The 17,140-nt window shown below is 51.5% G+C and overlaps 1 protein-coding gene across 5 annotated transcripts in view; it reads left to right on the forward strand.

Moving 5' to 3' along the window:
- Positions 1-17,140, forward strand: part of TMEM181 (transmembrane protein 181) — a 63,457-nt gene that overhangs the window by 34,647 nt on the left and 11,670 nt on the right. For all 5 annotated transcript variants that reach the window (XM_070796459.1, XM_019967646.2, XM_070796462.1 and 2 more), the window contains exons 3-10: positions 2,866-2,921; positions 4,373-4,463; positions 5,641-5,762; positions 8,403-8,513; positions 14,065-14,145; positions 15,687-15,786; positions 16,238-16,368; positions 16,582-16,673. In XM_070796459.1, the coding sequence (XP_070652560.1) occupies positions 2,866-2,921; positions 4,373-4,463; positions 5,641-5,762; positions 8,403-8,513; positions 14,065-14,145; positions 15,687-15,786; positions 16,238-16,368; positions 16,582-16,673 (784 nt within the window). The remainder of the gene's footprint in view (positions 1-2,865; positions 2,922-4,372; positions 4,464-5,640; positions 5,763-8,402; positions 8,514-14,064; positions 14,146-15,686; positions 15,787-16,237; positions 16,369-16,581; positions 16,674-17,140) is intronic.

Genomic DNA, 17,140 nt, shown 5'->3' on the forward strand with positions numbered 1-17,140 from the left:
CTAGAACCACCTTTGGGTCCCTGTTTTAGCCAACCACCCAGTCAAACCCTGGGAGCCCTTTCCGACTCCTGAGCTGCAGCTTTTCAGTGCAGAATCTCTGTTTAGTGAACCCGTATCCATCCGATGGGCCTGAGACGGCTTCCCATTCCTTCCACCGTCATCGCACACCGTGTTCCCTGGGTTTCTGTCTGCATAAATCAGGAAACTCAGGTCGTTCTTCAGGCACTCAGTGCGCATCCTCACGGGTCCTGTGCCTCCCCTCTGGGGCCTGCTGGGATGCGAGTCTAGTTACAGGTCTCAAGGTGAAGGGGGCGGGTCATGTGGAGAAACGGTGTGGTCCTGCATGGCCACTGCCTCCGAGGAGCCATCCTTGATTGCTTAGGTGGGGCAGGGCTGGTCCGTCAAGAGGAGGCAGGAAGGCCCCTTCCAAGGGGAATGGGGAGAGCATCCCACTGGGAAGGGACTTGTGGGAATTTAGCGTGCCCAGCTTCATCAGGACCTTCCTGCGTGTCCCCAGAACAGGCTCCTGTTCACTCCCGGTCAGCGTGGTCACTTCAGCAGGGAGGCTTCCTGCGAGGCTGGCTGCTCAGCAGGGTTGTAATTCAGCCAGTTGCAGGATGAGATTCTAGTGTGATCAGAAGTCTCAGCCCTGTGGCCGTAGGAAATAAGGGTCTCCGTCAGGGCCCACACAGGCGCTTTCAGATCAGGCATGTGGCCCTTGAGCTGAGAATTCAAGTCCCTGGGCTCCTCCTTGTCTCTCACCACCTTGTCCAGTGACATTAGGAGCAACCCGCCATCTGCATTATGTTTGTTAGTTTTCCAAGAATGTTCTGAAGTATCCCTAAACAGATTCGCTTAACTCCTTGCTCCTTGTAATAAATGGCTGATTAGGAGTATCTAATGAAAATATTTTGTAATAAACGGCTGATTAGGAGCATCTAATGAAAGTATTTTGCGTATGTTCCTGGACCATCAGTGCTCATTTTACTACTGGACACACAGTCGTTAGCATCTTTAATCAGACTAGAGAATCAATTCCAGAAACCCCAGAGCCAGTGTAGAAGACTCACCTTCTCCCCGCTGATCCTAGGGAACCGCTCTCGGTACCAGAATCTGTGTGAGTCAGGGTTCCCCAGAGAAGCTGAATCAATGGGAGCTACAGAGGGCGGGGGGAGATGAAAGAGGGATACTTTATCATAAGGCCTCTGCTCTCATGACTATGGGGGCTGAGAGCTTCCACAGTCAGCAAGCTGGAGGCCCAGGAGAGCCGACAACGTAGTTCCTCGTCTGAAGAGGGGTGAGGGCTCGTGTTACCAGCTTGAGGACAGAGGAGAAGAGAGCGAATCCTCCCTGACTCCGCTTTTGCTGTGCCCAGGCCTTCACCGATTCAGACGAGGCCCACCCACACCGGGAGGGCAGCCCGCTTTACTTGGTCTGCTGATTCGGAAGGTGGTCTCATCCAGAAACACCCTCACAGACATGCCCAGAGTAATGTTTCACCAGGTATCTGGGCACCGTGGGCCCAGTCGAGTGGAAATACAAAATCGCCATCACAAGCCTTCTGCTCCCAGTGACTTTCTGTTGATATGTGTGCTCAGTTGCTCAGTCATGTCCGACGCTTAGCAATCCCATGGGCCAGAATCCACCAGGCTCCTCTGTCCATAGGATTTTCCAGGCAGGAATACTGGAGTGGGTTGCCATTTCCTTCTCCAGGAGATCTTCCCAGTACAAGGATCAAACCTGTGTCTCTTGTGTCTCCTGCATTGGCAGGCAGGTTCTGTACCACTAACGCCAAAGAAAGTTACTTTCTAGAGTGAGGCCGTCAGGATTTCAGAGTTAGGAGCGTCTGAGGAGCCGTGGGGCTTTGCAGATGAGGGAATGAGATCCAGAGAGCCTTTAGCTGAGACTCGAGTCAAGACCTCCTGACTCCCAGTTCTTAACCCTTCCTGAGAGACCAGACTGCCTCACTTCCTGGGGCAGGAGTGCACTCGGATTGTGAGTCATTTTGAAATGAGCTTGTCTGTGGGAGCCGACCTCCTTCCTGTCTCAGCCTTCATGGACATGCCCCAGAGGGTGCCCCTGCCCCGGTTGAGTCAACTCAGGCATCTCCTGCTCCAAGCAGAGGGTGGTTGGCAGCAGGCTGGGCGTGGCTGCAGGATGGCCCGGAACACCAGCAGGCTGCCAGGGGTTTGCTACAGCACAATCCAGTTCTGAGTGGAATCAGGTTTACAGGGTTTCCTTTGACGACTTTTAAGGCCGAAAAGCTCTGAAATATCACGGCGTAAGATCCTTTGAAGCTTGATTCTCTGTTATTTCAGTAAAAACCTTGAGAATATATTAGTATATATCATGCCTTCTTAAAATCCTCAATTTAATATTTTTGGAAGGTTGGATTAATTGGGTGAATGGATCAAGGTGTATAATTTTTTAGCAGAAGTCTTTATACAAACTGTGTAGACGGTATCTGTGTCATTGGTGCTTTCTTAAATCCACACACTGCAGAGAGAGCCTTCCCAGAGAGCGGGGGACGGGGAGGGGAACTGCACACGCAGTCCGTGGAAATCGTGTCTGTCGTGTGCTGTCACGTTCTGTTCGCCTGCGTTGGGAGGTCATCGTGTGCAGCAGAGTAGATGTTGCATGTCTGTGTTCATATGTTTATATATTTTACATACATATGTATGTGTATTTGTGTATATATGTGTGTGTGTGTGTGTGTGTGTGTGTGTACAAAGCCTCTAAAGACAGACCAGGAAAAAGACTACCTCTCTATAATATATGAGACATTCTTGGCATTTGGGAAAAAAATCAATAGATGAATTATCAATATAGTTATAACCTGCTTTTTCTTTCTCTGTTATGCTTTAGGACCCAAAGTGATCCAGACTTCTGCAGCTAACTTTTCACTAAATAATAGCAAAAAGGTAAGACTGGGTCTAAGTGGCAGCTGGTGGGCCCTGTAAATTTCTGAGTCACTAAGAAATGGTCCTGCTTAGAGGGTCAATAAGATTAACTTCCCCTTGCCCTGCAGCTTGCTTCTCAGGCAACCCAAATTTCTTACTCCACTTCAGCTGCTGGTCTCTGGGTCCTCATTTGCTAAAATTACCTTTTCTGCTGTAATTGTGACCTCAGTGCTGAGAAAGGATGGTGGTGTTACCTCTTAGGGAGCCGCAGTTCATTTCCAATGGCTGGTTAGCTCATCCTGATTCCTCTCGTGTGCAAATCTTTTTTTTTTTTTTTAATCTTTATTGAAATTTTCTTCATACTTTTTGTTCAAAATCCTTCAGTTCAGTCGCTCAGTCGTATCCGACTCTGCGACCCCATGGACTGTAGCACACCAGGCTTCCCTGTCCATCACCAACTCCCAGAGCCTGCTCAAACTCATGTCCATTGAGTTGGTGATGCCATCCAACCATCTCATCCTCTGTTATCCCCTACTCCTCCTGCCTTTAGTCTTTCCCATCATCAAGGTCTTTTACAGTGAGTCAGCTCTATGCTGAAGAGCCAAAGTATTAGAGCTTCAGCAGCAGCATCCGTCCTTCCAATGAATATTCAGGGTTGATTTTCTTTAGGATTGACTGATCTCCTTGCAGTCCAAGGGACTCTCAAGAGTCTTCTTCAACACCACAGTTCAAAAGCATCAATTCTTTGGTGCTCAGCCTTCTTTATGGTCCAATGTTCATATCCATACATGACTGCTGGAAAAACCATAGCTTTGACTCCGGAGACCTTTGTGGATGAAGTGATGTCTCTGCTTTTTAATACGCTGTCTAGGTTTATCATAGCTTTTCTTCCAAGGAGCAAGCGTCTTTTAATTTCATGGCTGTAGTCACCATCTGCAGTGATTTGGCAGCCCGAGAAAGTAAAATCTCTCACTGTTTGGCAATATGGTCCCCTCTAATTTTTATTCCCAGGACCATGAAAGCTGAAAATAACAGACGTCAGTGACACCCCTGGCATGTTGATACTAAAAAAATGATTCTTGTGAATATGAAAATATTCATTGGTATCCTTCATTATTTTGTTATTTGCATCATCCTATGCACTTTAATCTTTTTTTTTTTTTCCTCCAAGGAGGCCTTTTCTTGTTATTTAAGTGGTTATATTGTCTCAACGCTGTAGGGGGTAGAAACCACCTGCTTAGATGTTGTTGGTGAGAATCAGAAGTGAACTGCAGGAGAAAGTTAGTCCGTTCTTTTTCTGGAAGGCAGAATTTCACTTATATTGTCTAAAGGAAAACTACATGTTTTTGTTTCCAAAGCTAACATTTCAACCTTTTTTGTAAATTTGAATGTTGTATGTTAAGATGAGGCATTTGGAGACTCAGCTGAAAAAGTCACCCTGATTACTTGACTTCTGTTTCTTTCTGCCTCAGCTAAAGCCAATTCAAATATTTTCCAAACCGCTGTCTACATATAATCAGCAGCTGTGGCTGACGTGTGTTGTCGAGTTGGATCAATCAAAAGGTATGAAGCCTGACACTTTAGAATGATTTAAGGTTCAAAGAGCTTTAAAATCTTCTAGCAACTGCTCAAAGATGAATTATAATGATGGTGATTACTCTTTCTAATACCAGCAAGTTGGAAGCCACCTAAATGTCCTCCAGGGCAAGTGACAGTGCTGCCCTCCGGAAGCCCCAGGAGGCCCTCAGGGCTACTGGTCATGCTCTGGGTGCCAGGCCTCACCCAGGGGTGCTGGGCAGCCTGGCTCAAAGCCTGCATGCTGTGATGCTCCAGCGGCAGCCTCCTCCAGGGGCTTCCGGGAGAGAACTAGGTCCCGGTGCCCTAGGGACACTTGGCAGCGTCCGGGGACGCTGTGACATTACGGCTGTCACAGCTGGGGGCAGGGGCTGCTAGCAGAGGGTGGAGACCAGAGAGGCTGCTCACCATCCTGCAGCCACAGGACAGACTCCCACAGTGAAGAATTAGCTGGCCTCAAAATACTTGTGGTGCAAATGCCGAGAGGTCCTGTCCAAAGCACCCACCGTCGGCAATGACCTCGCTCTGTCCACCCAGGGCAGCTCCCCCAGAACCAAGAGCATACGCCACCTCGTTCTCTACATGCTGTGATTCAGAGAGGTGCTTCAGTTGAAAGAATTGGAAAGATAACCCAATGACTGCAGTAAATTAAGTGGAAAAAATGCTTAGAATAAAAAATCAACCCCTTTTTGTAACATTTTAGAAAAGCACTAAAAACCCGAAAGCACTACACCTTTGTGTGTCTAGAAAGCCATCTGGAATCGTGGACCCAAACATGAAATCACAGTTTCTCCGGCAGTGGGATTATATGTTTAATACTTTACGTATATCTTTGCATTTGTGTTCCTAGATGTTTTTTTAACAATGAGCATATAATCAGAAAAATAAGAAACTTATGTTTATCTTGGTATGAAGTTAGATTAAAATGTATATGGGAAAGTAAAAAATATAACTTTATCAGCCATGAAATAACTTGGCCTTTTGTGAGATGGAGGTTGGCGGTGGGTCAGAGGCAGATCCTCGAGGGAGGGTGTCTGCTGGCGGGTGTCAGCTTTGCCCACTTGTAGAGGGACCTCCCTGGGCTGACACACATCCAGGCAGGCGGACGCATCTGCTGGTGTGACCAGCCCTTGTGGACTCTGATACCAGGATTCTTCTTCTGTAGAAACATCTATTCAGACAACCTTCACCATGACTGTTAAGGTTGATGGTGTAGCTCAGGACGGGACCACCAAGTTCATCCATAACAAAGTTCACAACCGGACGCGGACGCTCACGTGTGCAGAGGTGAGTCCATGCGACTGGTCCACGGCGGAGTCTTGCCCCATTCCTGCAGGTGGAGCTACTTTCTTAGGTAAAGACGCTAATGCCACTGATGGCATGGAAGACCCACCCAACCATGCACCAAGACCTTATAAATTCTTAGAAATGCACACACACGTGTGCACTCACACAGTACACACACACAAGCACACACCCTGCCGCCTGATTGTACTGTCTGTGTCACCGCCTGTCTGGCATGGCCACACTGCCTCATGTGAGGGTGGTCTGCCGCTGTCCGTGGTCTGTCTGGATCGCTTGGGCCTTGGGTTGTTCCCAGCTGTGGGATGCACGTCCCGACCCACGTGGGGCACTGGGAGCCAGGCCTCGTGGGAGCGGCCCGCCTTTGTTGAGCATCCGCCCTGGTGCAGCGTGTGGCCCCGGGCTGGCAGAGGGGAGGGTCCACAGCGGGAAAGGAGCCCTCACTGTAGGGCACCGTGTTCTGCGAAACCCAAAGAGTGGGAAGCAGGTCCTGCCGTAGTACGGAGGCTCTGTCGGAACCTAACAGGTCAAGGTGGGGCGTGGACAGCACGGGGAGCCCTGGAGAGATCGAGTCTGGTTATAGTATCAGGAAGTGGCCCCATGGCGGTGCTTTCCACATGTGGTCTCATTCCATTCCGGGGGCAGGAACTGTTGCGAGAGCCCCCTTGTGTAGAAGGGGGAACTGAGGCTTAGAGAGGGCGGGACCCTGGCCCAGGATGACACAGATGATGAGTGAGTGACAGTGCCAGGCCTTCAGCCCAGGCGCTTTTGTTCCGAAGCTTGTGCCCTTGACATCCACGCACACCTCCTGGTAGTAACAGGAGAGGCTGGGGAGCCTTTCCCAGCGAGAAGGCATTCAGATGGGAGTGGTCCTGTCCAAGGCCGGCCGCTGGCTCTGGCCCTTCTGTGTTGATGTCTGCTGGATGGTCCTGAGATGGGTCAGAACCGCCACCTGAGCAGACCGGGCCCCCCGGAGGCGGAGCTGACAGTGCGCCCTGCCCCATGTACTCAGGCAGTGTCTGCTGCTCAGCTGAGCCCAGGCCCTGCCCTGGGTCCCCTGGGGAGGCCCGGGCCGTGGAGCTGGCCCCCTCCTCCTCCTCTGTTGGTCCCGTGTTAGCGGGGACAGTGGGCCAGTTTCTGAAATGTCTCTTCCTCATCTGTAAAGTTGGGGGGCTGTGCCTTCCCTGGGGCTTGGTGGAGAGCGGTGAGGATTGAGGTGGGCGAGGAAGCAAGAGCTGGAGCTGTACCTGCTGGCATGAGAGCCCGGATATCCGCCCCCACCACTACCACGCTGGATGGACAGGAGGGACGGCGGGCGTGGGGGCCGCGGGGACCACCAGCCCAGCAGCTGCCTTCTCCACCCTGAAGACGCTGCACACCCCCCTCCTCTGCCTCCTCTCGTGTCCCCTAGGGCAGCTCCCCGCCCTGCCAGCTGCCCTCTTGCCGTCTTCAGGACATCCCGGGCTCGGGAAGCCTTGCCCAACAGCAGGTGACTCAGCCCTAGTTGGAGCCGTGGCTCCAGCAGGTGCCACCGGGCAGCCTGCATGTTCCTCGTGGCCCCGGGCTGGCTTGGCCAGAGTCCACGTCCACATCCGCAGGGGAGACCCGAGAAGGCCTGTTCTTGATCCTAAAGGACAAAACTTGGGGCTTGGCCTGTCCGTGGGTACACCACGGAGACCACAGGGGCTCTGTGTGGGAGCCACAGGCCAGAGGAGAAAAGGGAAACGCCTAATCCACCCCTTGCATCCTACAGCGACTGCAGAGACGGGCCACGGAGGAAGGAAGGTCAGGCGGAGGGCCCTGAGGAGTCGTGTCCTCGCTGGCGTGCCTCCTGCACTAGTGTATTTGTGAAAATGTCAGTTCATGTTGCATTAACTCACCTTTTTATTCAGGTGACATATTATCATTTAAGTTTATGAAAGTACAGTTGATTTACAGTGTTGCGTTAACTTCTGCTGTACAGCAAAGTGATTCAGCTATACATACGTGTATTCTTTTTCGTATTCTTCTCCGTTATGGTTTATCATAGGATACTGAATATACTTCCCTGTGCTACCCAGCAGGACTTTGTTGTTGATCCATCCAGTATATAATAGTGATCCCCATGGACTGTACCCCTCCAGGCTCCTCTGTCCATGGGATTCTCCAGACAACAATACTGGAGTGGGTTACCATTTCCTTCTCCAGGGGAATCTTCCCAACTCAGGGATCAAACCTGGATCTCCTGCGTTGTAGGCAGATTCTTTACCATCTGAGCCACCAGGGAAACCCAAATAACATTCCTTCTACCAATCCCAAACTCCCAGTCCAGCTCTTTCATGCCTCCCTGCCCGTTGGCAACCAGAAGTCTATTCTCAAGGTGACATACTATTTTGAATCCTATGAAGTAGAGGAGGTCTAATGATTGTAAATCATGCGTTATTTGTTTCTAAATATGTCCATTTGGTTCTTTCTTTCTAAGAACTGCTTTTGGCTGCCATCTGAGTTCCCCTGGGCTCCTGGCGAGCTCCCTGGAGATGCTCCGTGCTGATCCTCTGTGGTTGGAATGGGTCACCTCACAAGTCAGTTGGGGGAGAGTGAGTCCTGCGTGCTTTAAGGACACAGATCTTGCTTGTGCATTTGCAGAAATGTGCAGAAATCATCGTGGCTCACCTCAGCTACCTGAATTACACTAAGTATACAGTGACTGTGGGATTCGAACACCTGAAGCGGCCCATCAAGGAAATGAACTTCACCGTAAGTACACCGGCCGAGCACGGCGTTTCCATGGCTCGTTTGCGTAGCGCCCATTCTCTGTGGAATGACCGAAATAAATCACAGCATCAAAATCGTGTTATTTTGGATGGTGGAAGACGTGTACAATTCTAAGAACTATTAAAAAACCCAGTTTATTAAGCGTACATGGAGTGAAGAATAGCTTGAATCAGCGTGGAATTGGAAGACCGTGGTGTCCTGAGACTTAGAGACTCTGAGTAGCCTTGCAGTTGGAAGGTACTGGGGGAGTCCTCTGGGGAGGTGGGCCCGCCGCCTCCAGGCCTGAGTGGACTTAGATCTGGCTGGCCTCTGAGGGGTCCCTGCTCTCAGGTCCCTGAGTCGCACAGCTCTGATGCTTGTGTGTGCTGGGTCACTCAGCCATGCCCGACTCTCTGTGACGCTATGGACTGAAGCCCACCAGGCTCCTCTGTCCATGGGATTCTCCAGGCAAGAAGGCTGCAGTGGGTTGCCATGCCCTCCTCCAGAGGGTCTTCCCGACCGAGGGGTCGAACCCCCGTTTCTTATGTCTAATGAACTGGCAGACGGGTTCTTTACCACTAGCACCACCTGGGAAGCTCTGATGGTTAGACTTCCCTGTCTCTCGCCCAGCTGACATCAGCCTCCTTGTCCCCTCTGCTCACTGGGAGTCAGAACAATCAGCATGGTGACCGAGAACGCGGGTCTTAGACCAGACAGAAGAGCTGGGTTCAGATCCCGGTGCCACCATTGCTTCTGCTTTTTTGTCTCCTTGTCGTAGAACAGCTACTTCTCAACAGCTGTGACTGTTGAATGAGGGTACCAGTGGGTTCCCTTCTCGAATCGCGCTGTTCTGTGATGTGTTCATGCGACACACTAATTCACACGACACAAACTCGGCCTGTGAACGGTTGGCCCCCGCTTCCCTTCCCCCAGCCCCGCAGTCACCTGTCTGCCGTCTGTCTGTATGGATTTGCCTGTTGTGGACATTTCATACGAGCAGAATTATGCCCTTCATGCTCTTCTGTGAACAACTTCTTTCGCTGAGCCATATTTTCAAGAGTTCGTCCGTGCTTTGCTGGCATCAGCGCTTCATTCCTCCTTTGCCGAATGCTGTTTCACTGTGTGTGCGTGCCGCCTCTCGTGTACCCAGGCGTCAGTGGATGAGCATTCGGGTTGTTTCCATCCTTCAGCTGCTAGGAATAACACTGCTGTGAGTATGTATGGTGAAAGTGAACTCGCTCAGTCGTGACCGACTCTTTGCGACCCCATGGACTCTACAGTCTGTGGAATTCTCCAGGCCAGAATAGTGGAGTGGGTAGCCTTTCCCTTCTCCAGCGGATCATCCCAACCCATGGATCGAACCCAGGTCTCCCACATTGCAGGCAGATTCTTTACCAGCTGAGCCACAGGGGAAGCCCGCGAGTATTTGTAGACAGGTTTTTATTTGGATGACCAGGCCTCCTTCTCTGAGAGGTGTGTGGGTGCCTCCTGCACCCTTAAGTGCCTTCACGCCTCTGCGGTTTCCCCCGTTGCCTGGAGGCCTCTGGATGTCGGCTGAGCTTGGGGCCGTGCCCAGCGCCTGCTCGTTTTGTGTGCTGACAGATGGCGGCCGTGGTCACAGTCACACTGCTTTTGTTCATGTCCTGTCTCTGACCACACAGAGCGAGTTTATTCTTTGTCTGTCTGTGCGTGCTGCAGGTGTTTGAAGATGGCTGTCTCATCCCCTCCGAGGATCTTTCTTTTCTTCCCTTACGGATCCCTCAGACTCTGGGTTTTCTCCCCTTGGCCCCAAGTCAGCCTGGTCTCCTTTGTTCCAGCCTCTGGTTGGTTTCTAACAGTTCAGATGCTGCTCAGACATTACATTCTGCTCCGAAATTTCTTCTCAGTGTTCTTTCTGCCCCAGCCTCTCCTGACCTTTGAGTTTGAATCTGGATTCTGTTCTTTGTTGTGTGACTGATTTTCTCAAACTTTGTCCTCAGAAAATCCAATCAGCGTTCTTCCTGTGTCGTGGAGTTCACAAGGCAGAAGTTGAACTCAGATAGGGCCTGGAGACCAATGTCCGAGCTCAGGTGCACTTTGCTCTCGTCCTGTGATAACATCTGTGCTTTAGACCTTGCTGTTTGCATCCTTCTGATTCGAGAATATGGAAAGAAGAGAGCACCGTGTTTCCCCAACGAGGAATCTCTCCTTTCCGTCGTCTGTCTGAACATCACCCTCTTAAGAGCCTTTTACCAAAGCGCACAGCACAGCAGTGTCCTGCCCCCCGCCCCACCCCGGGTTTAGCTCACCCAACCCTGTCATTTGGGTTTGGGTCACAGTTTGGTTTGTCTTTGATTGTGATTCTTTCCTTTTAACTTTTGTACCTGTTTACATTTCCTCTTAAGCAATCATCACAGTAGCTGTATTATTTTGGATTTATTATAGCTGCTGTTATTTGCTGAGCTTTTGCTCTTTGCCAGGGTCTACACTAAACTTGTTCTGTGCATCAGCTTACTTAAATGTTACGATATTTCTACAGAGCAGTTGCTTTATGGAAGCGAAATCTGAGGTTTAATATAATTAAGTAAACTGCCCAACTGGGAAATGGAAAAGCTGGAGTTTGAACCCGAATCTCTGATGTCACAATTCGTATGTTCTTAATCACCGTGATTTCCACTTTTCTATTAACATCAATTGTTAATAGTTCGGCTTGCATTGCAGACTCATATGTATTTTTTTAGAATTTTATATAAGTGGAATCATACGACAGGTGTGAGTTCTTGCACTCGGCGTAAATACCTGGACACTGCTTGATGGTGGGTGCTCAGTAGTTTTTCCCTTTGTGCTGCTGGGTGATAATCCCCGTGTGAAGGCAGCACAGTTGGTTTATCCGCTCCCCTGCTCGTGGCCGTCTGCATTGTTTGCAGTTCGGGGCTGTTGCAGAGCCGCTGTGAACCCCCGTGTCCAGACCTTTGTGTGGACGTGCGCTCTCACTCCCTTGGGTGCGCAGGAGTGGGCTGCCGACTCGTGTGGCAGCGCCTGTGTCACTGACGAAGACACGCTGGGCTCGCGGCGGCCGTGTTGTCTCACGCGTCGGTCAGCGCCTGCGAGAGTTCCAGCTGTTTCCCATCTCGTCTCATCCACACTCGGTAGGTCAGTCTTTGTCATTTTGGCTGTTCTGATAGGTGTGTGGTTCCCATGATGGCTCAGCAGTGAAGAATCCACCTGCCAATGCAGGAGATTCAGTCCCTCGGTTGGGAAGATCTCCTGGAGGAGGAAATGGCAACCCACTCCAGTGTTCTTGCCTGGAGAATGCCTTGGACAAAGGAGCCCGGCGGGCTACAGTCCACAGGGTCGCAAAGAATCAGACACACCTGAGCGACTGAACGACAGCAGCGATAGGTGTGTAGTGGTACTGTGTGGATTTACAATACTGTGAAAATATTGGTCTTCTGGCTTGCATTTTTTGACAAGAAATCTCTCATCCTATGTTTGTCCTCTACAATGGTTTTCCTCCCCTTTACCTATCCCCTACCCTCATTTTAAGATTTTTTTCTCTTTAACAGTTTGATTATGGTGTTCCTTCGTGTACTTTTCTTCCTGTTTCTTGTCCTTAGAGTATAGTTGAGCTTCTTGGATTTGTGAGTTTATAGTTTTCATCAAATCTGGGAAAATTCTGGCCACTGTTTCTTCAAATATTTTTTCTATTCTCCTGACTTTTTCCCGTCAATAGAAATCCGAGGACTCCAGATACATTAATACATCTTCTTAGCCGCCTGAAGTTGTCTCAGAGCTTACTGATGCTCTGTGCGTTTATTCTGTTTCATGTTAAGTCAGTTCTTCTGCTGTGTGTTCACGTTTATGCCCTCTGCGGTGTCTCATCGGCTGTCGATCAGCCTCCCGGTCTCGGCCTCACGCTCCTCTGGCTGCTTGAAGTCCTTTGCCTACCAGTTCCATCCTCTGTGATTTCAGGGTCAGTTTGATGGATCACTTTCTTCCTCATCGTGTTTCGTATTTTCTTGCTTTTTTACACGTCTCGTATTTTTGAGTCAGTGCCAGACCTTATGATTGCTGGACTTCTGTACTCTCATGAACATCGCTGAGCTCTGTCCAGGACGTGGTAACGATCTCCTCAGGCCTGGATTTTAAACTCTGCCTGGTGGAAGCAGAGCAGCACCAAGTGTAAGGCTGATGTTGCCCCACTGCCGAGAAAAAACGTGCTGGCGGTGCGCTCCACAGACCCCTGTGCGTGCTCCTGCTGCCCGTGGAGCAGGCGCTGTGCTGACCCTGCGCGTGTGCCAGGGATCCTGCCCATGGAGCAGGCACTGTGCTGGCCCTGCACGCGTGCCAGGGATCCTGCCCGTGGAGCAGGCGCTGTGCTGGCCCTGCACGCGTGCCAGGGATCCTGCCCGTGGAGCGGGCGCAGTGCTGGCCCTGTGTGCGTGCCAGGGATCCTGCCCGTGGAGCAGGTGCTGTGCTGGCCCTGCGCGCCTGCCAGGGCTCCTTTCAGGGATTTCCCGGCCTTGGGTGGATTATCCACACTCACGTGCAGATCAACATTGGGCTGAAGGTGTGGGGGCACGACCTTGGCAGGTGTCCGGAGCTAGCTCTGTGCTCTCTCAGTGCTCTGCCCCGTGAGTCACGACTGGTGAGACTGGTGAGCTCTGTCCCTGCCCTCACCGTGGGGTGTTCACAACTCAGGGAGACCGCGGGGTCGGTTTGGCTTCCTGCACAGTGTGGGGTGACCCGAGGGTGCACCCCTCCCCCCTGAGCGGGCGATCATGGCCCTCACTGCTTCGTGTTCGGTGTGTGTGTGTGTGTGTGTGTGTGTGTGATTTAACGTTGCAGGCAGGTGAGGGAAATCTGAGTCTTTCACTCGATTGTCGCTCTGTCACAGTTTTTACATCACTCAGCTGATCTTAATTCAGCACGGACATGATGGTCCTTCCTGGTGCGGTGCAGTGCGTATCCTGGGGTCTGGGGATGAACCTGGCTGCTCAGTGGGGTGGGAAGGGCTGCCTTCCGCCCGCCGTCAGCACACAGGGCCCCTTCCTCGGCCTGGTAGCCGCAGACTTGACGTGAGTGAGACTGCTCAGCAAGAGGACTGGCGGCTGTAATTCCAGTGTTTTCTTGTGTCAGATTCATATTTCTGTTTCACTTAGTGTCTTTTAGACCATCATACCTACTCACATTTTTTGCACTTTTAAAACTATTTTTTTTCTTTTAATAGAAAGCATGGCTTTTTCTGTCTCTCCCACCCCCTACCCACTGATGGCTTTTTCTAATAAAGAGATTGATAGCATTGATCAATCTTTGATGTGAGATTTAAAAGCCAAATGCTCTTATTATTATTATAGAACAGTTTATCTGCCAGATTCATCATTAGTATGTTACCGTTTAAAACCATTTTCAACTCTTGGTTCAAAGTATGTGTCCTTTAATATAAAAATGTACTAAGTGTTAAAGTTTTAGAACATGTCAGAAAGTGTAGGAGAACATTTTAAATTCCCTGTAGTCTCACATTTCGAGATGACTGTTGTTAATGATGTGATTGTTTTCCTGCTTTCCATTTTAGTGGAAGACTTACGACCCTGCGTTTTCCCATTTGGAAATCTGGTTCCGGTTCGTCTTTGTGGTGCTCACCTTCATTGTCACTGTAAGTACTGTTCACCTCATGGAATCCTAACAAGGACAGAGTTAGTTTATAAATTCTGGTTGTCAGAGTACGGGAGATTTATCTGAACTCTGAGACACTCCATCCAGTCGGCCGACCTGATGGTACAAAATATTCTATGTTCTGCCCAGGCGCCGTGCTGCAAGAATGCTGTGGTGTTGTTAGTAAGGACTTCTGAATAGTGTCATAGCAGTTACAGGTGACTGACTAGCAAGTGAATTGTCATGGGTGTTCAGTGACAAGTGTCATGTAACTTGGGCGGAAGGAGTCCTGCCTTGTTTGAATGACATTCTTTGAATGTTGACTCAGCAGGTTCTTGGGTTTTTACATTTGGAGAAGTGGACCAGACCTTTAGTCTTTGGGCTTTTTTCAGGATAAGGGGATGGACGTGCAGGCTCGGGGCTCCTTTGGGATCCGAGGTGTCTTTCCACAAGGGCACCATGACTTTGGGGGGCGATTACAGAAGGCAGTAATCTGTTGTTATAAAATACAAGCAGCCCCATCAGTGCTCCTCCAGCGAGGGTGGGCATCTGTAAACTGAAGGAAGGAGAAGGGGGCCTGCAGAGTGGTGTCTTGCCCTTGTCAGCTGCCTGCCCCGTGCCAACGTCCAGGAGATGGTCTGCTCTTTGCAGCAGTGGCTGCTCCAGCTGCCACCCAAGGGACTTGCTGCTTCGCAGACTGACCACTTGCGGAAGGGCACAGGGGATGTGGAGGAATGTGCCAGGAGGTGGTGACCTGGGAGTGGCTGGAGGGCCACACCCGGCCACAGAGCTCAGAGAGAGGGGGCTTGGCCAGGGCCTGCCCGCCCGGGGAGCTCTCTGATGGAGGGAGGTGGGAAAGTGCCATCGACCCCGGACCAGAGATCCTCACTGTTTCTCAGATTCCTGTTGCCTGCAGCTCTGCAGCCAGACTCTGGGGCCCAAAGAACTGGCCCCCGGGGCCCTGTGTTCTCAAATGAGAGAAACAGGCCTGATTCTGACAGATGGACCATCAACCCAGGATGTCCAAATTGCTTAGGAGATTGCTGGCTTATGTTAGATCGCAGTAAAAACAAGAAACAACACCAGGCCTAGAAATCCCAAACCGTGTGATGCTTTAAAGGCTGTAAAGAAGCCTCTCCCAGGAGCCGGGCCCCTTCAGGCATGTGTTTGAAAACAGGCCCGCCGTCTGACATGGCTGTAAGCCTCATTCTGGGGCTTTTCCTCCGGGCGCCCTGGTGTCCCCCAGAAGCTGCTGTCCCCTGTGAGTCGCACCTCGGGGGCGTGTGGCCTGTGCCCTGGGCGGTCCCTCCTGATAAGCAGCCTGCCCAGGAGGAGGCCAGGCCGGAGTGGTCACGGCTGTGACCGTCCTCATCCGACCCCTGTCCTGGGATAAAGGCCCGGTTGTCCCTGGTGGTCTCGGTTCAGCCCAGGGTTAATGCAGCAGGTCTGGGCTGGCCCCAGACCTTCGATGTGGGCCGAGAGCCGTCAGGAGATGCCACGTGGGGTGGCCGAGACGGTGACGGGGCCTGGTCTGGTTCGCAGTGCCTGTTCGCGCACTCTCTTCGCAAGTTCTCCATGCGAGACTGGGGCATCGAGCAGAAGTGGATGTCCATCCTCTTGCCTCTGCTGCTGCTCTACAACGGTAGGCCCTTCCTTCCGCGCGGCCCCCCTCCACACCGAGAGCTGGAGGGCATCCCGGGGGCGATGGGGCCCTGAGCAGGGAGCAGGCAGGAGCGCCTCCACGTGGCCAGAGGACGTGGCCCCAGGACTCGCAGGGGCGGGCACTCCCCCCCAACCCCCCGCTTGGAGGACTTGGCTGAGGGTGGGAGCCCAGCTGTCTGCCCCTGTCTCCTGCCCCAGAAAGCGTTTCCTTCCAGAGCTGCAGCTGGCGGGAGCAGACGGAGCTCTGCAGTCATCCCCAGAGCAATCTGTTCAGTGGCTTTTCAGTTTGCAAAACAAGACAGCCTTTAGTTCACTACCATCCCCCCAGGCTCTGACCGGGGAGAAGGCCGCCCTGAGCCCTGCCCTCCTGTGGCTCGGCGCCCGCCGGTCCCGCCTTCATCAGGCCTGCCTGCCTGCCTCTTGCCTTCCAGACCCGTTCTTTCCCCTGTCCTTCCTGGTGAACAGCTGGTTCCCGGGGATGCTGGACGACCTCTTCCAGTCTGTGTTCCTGTGCGCCCTGCTGCTCTTCTGGCTGTGTGTGTACCACGGGGTCCGGGTGCAGGTGAGCCCTCGGTGCTGACCTTCCCGCTCCAGACGCTGGCGACGGTCCTGAGGTGGACTCGGCCTCTAGAACCTGTCGTCAGCTTCACAGTCCACAGAAGATGCGTGCCGTGTGGACATAATCTGAGTATCTATGATCCGGTGTGGTCTGTGAGGGGGTAATGGTTTGCAAGGATTACTAACTTCTCTATTTTTTACTTTTTTTTTTTTAAAGGGAGAAAGGAAGTGTTTGACTTTCTATTTGCCTAAATTCTTCATCGTTGGACTACTGTGGTTGGCTTCTGTTACCCTCGGAATATGGCAGACGTGAGTAACTTTCTTCTGCGTGAAACCGCAGTCTTGGCGAGCATTGAACACGGTGGGCAGACTCAGAGTTGACCGTGTTCTGTGAGCTCATCCAGAAGGGCCTCTGTCACCCAGGGTTTCAAGGCTTGCTCGTGTGACTTGCGCTGAGGGTTCAGTTTTGCTTGAACAGCATGTAGAGGTATATACACATGATTCTTCTGGTCTCGGGAAGAAAAGGAAAAAGGCCACGTCATTTCAGATATCTCTTTCTGAGAGGCAGAGGCTTCATTTGTAGGGATGATGCTCCATTTGGCTCCTGGCTCGCCACTGTCCCCGGATGTTTTGATTCTCTCCTTTGGTTTGTGTCTGTAAACCTTCCCATCCTCATACCAGCTCCCAGAGTTGATCTTTAATATTTCTGTCTGTCAGTAAAAAGGCACTGCACAGAAGCCTAACGTAGTAACAGCCTGATTCACCCAAACAGAATT

Source organism: Bos indicus, chromosome 9, assembly GCF_029378745.1.
Source record: "Bos indicus isolate NIAB-ARS_2022 breed Sahiwal x Tharparkar chromosome 9, NIAB-ARS_B.indTharparkar_mat_pri_1.0, whole genome shotgun sequence".
NCBI classification, from domain to species: domain Eukaryota; kingdom Metazoa; phylum Chordata; class Mammalia; order Artiodactyla; family Bovidae; genus Bos; species Bos indicus.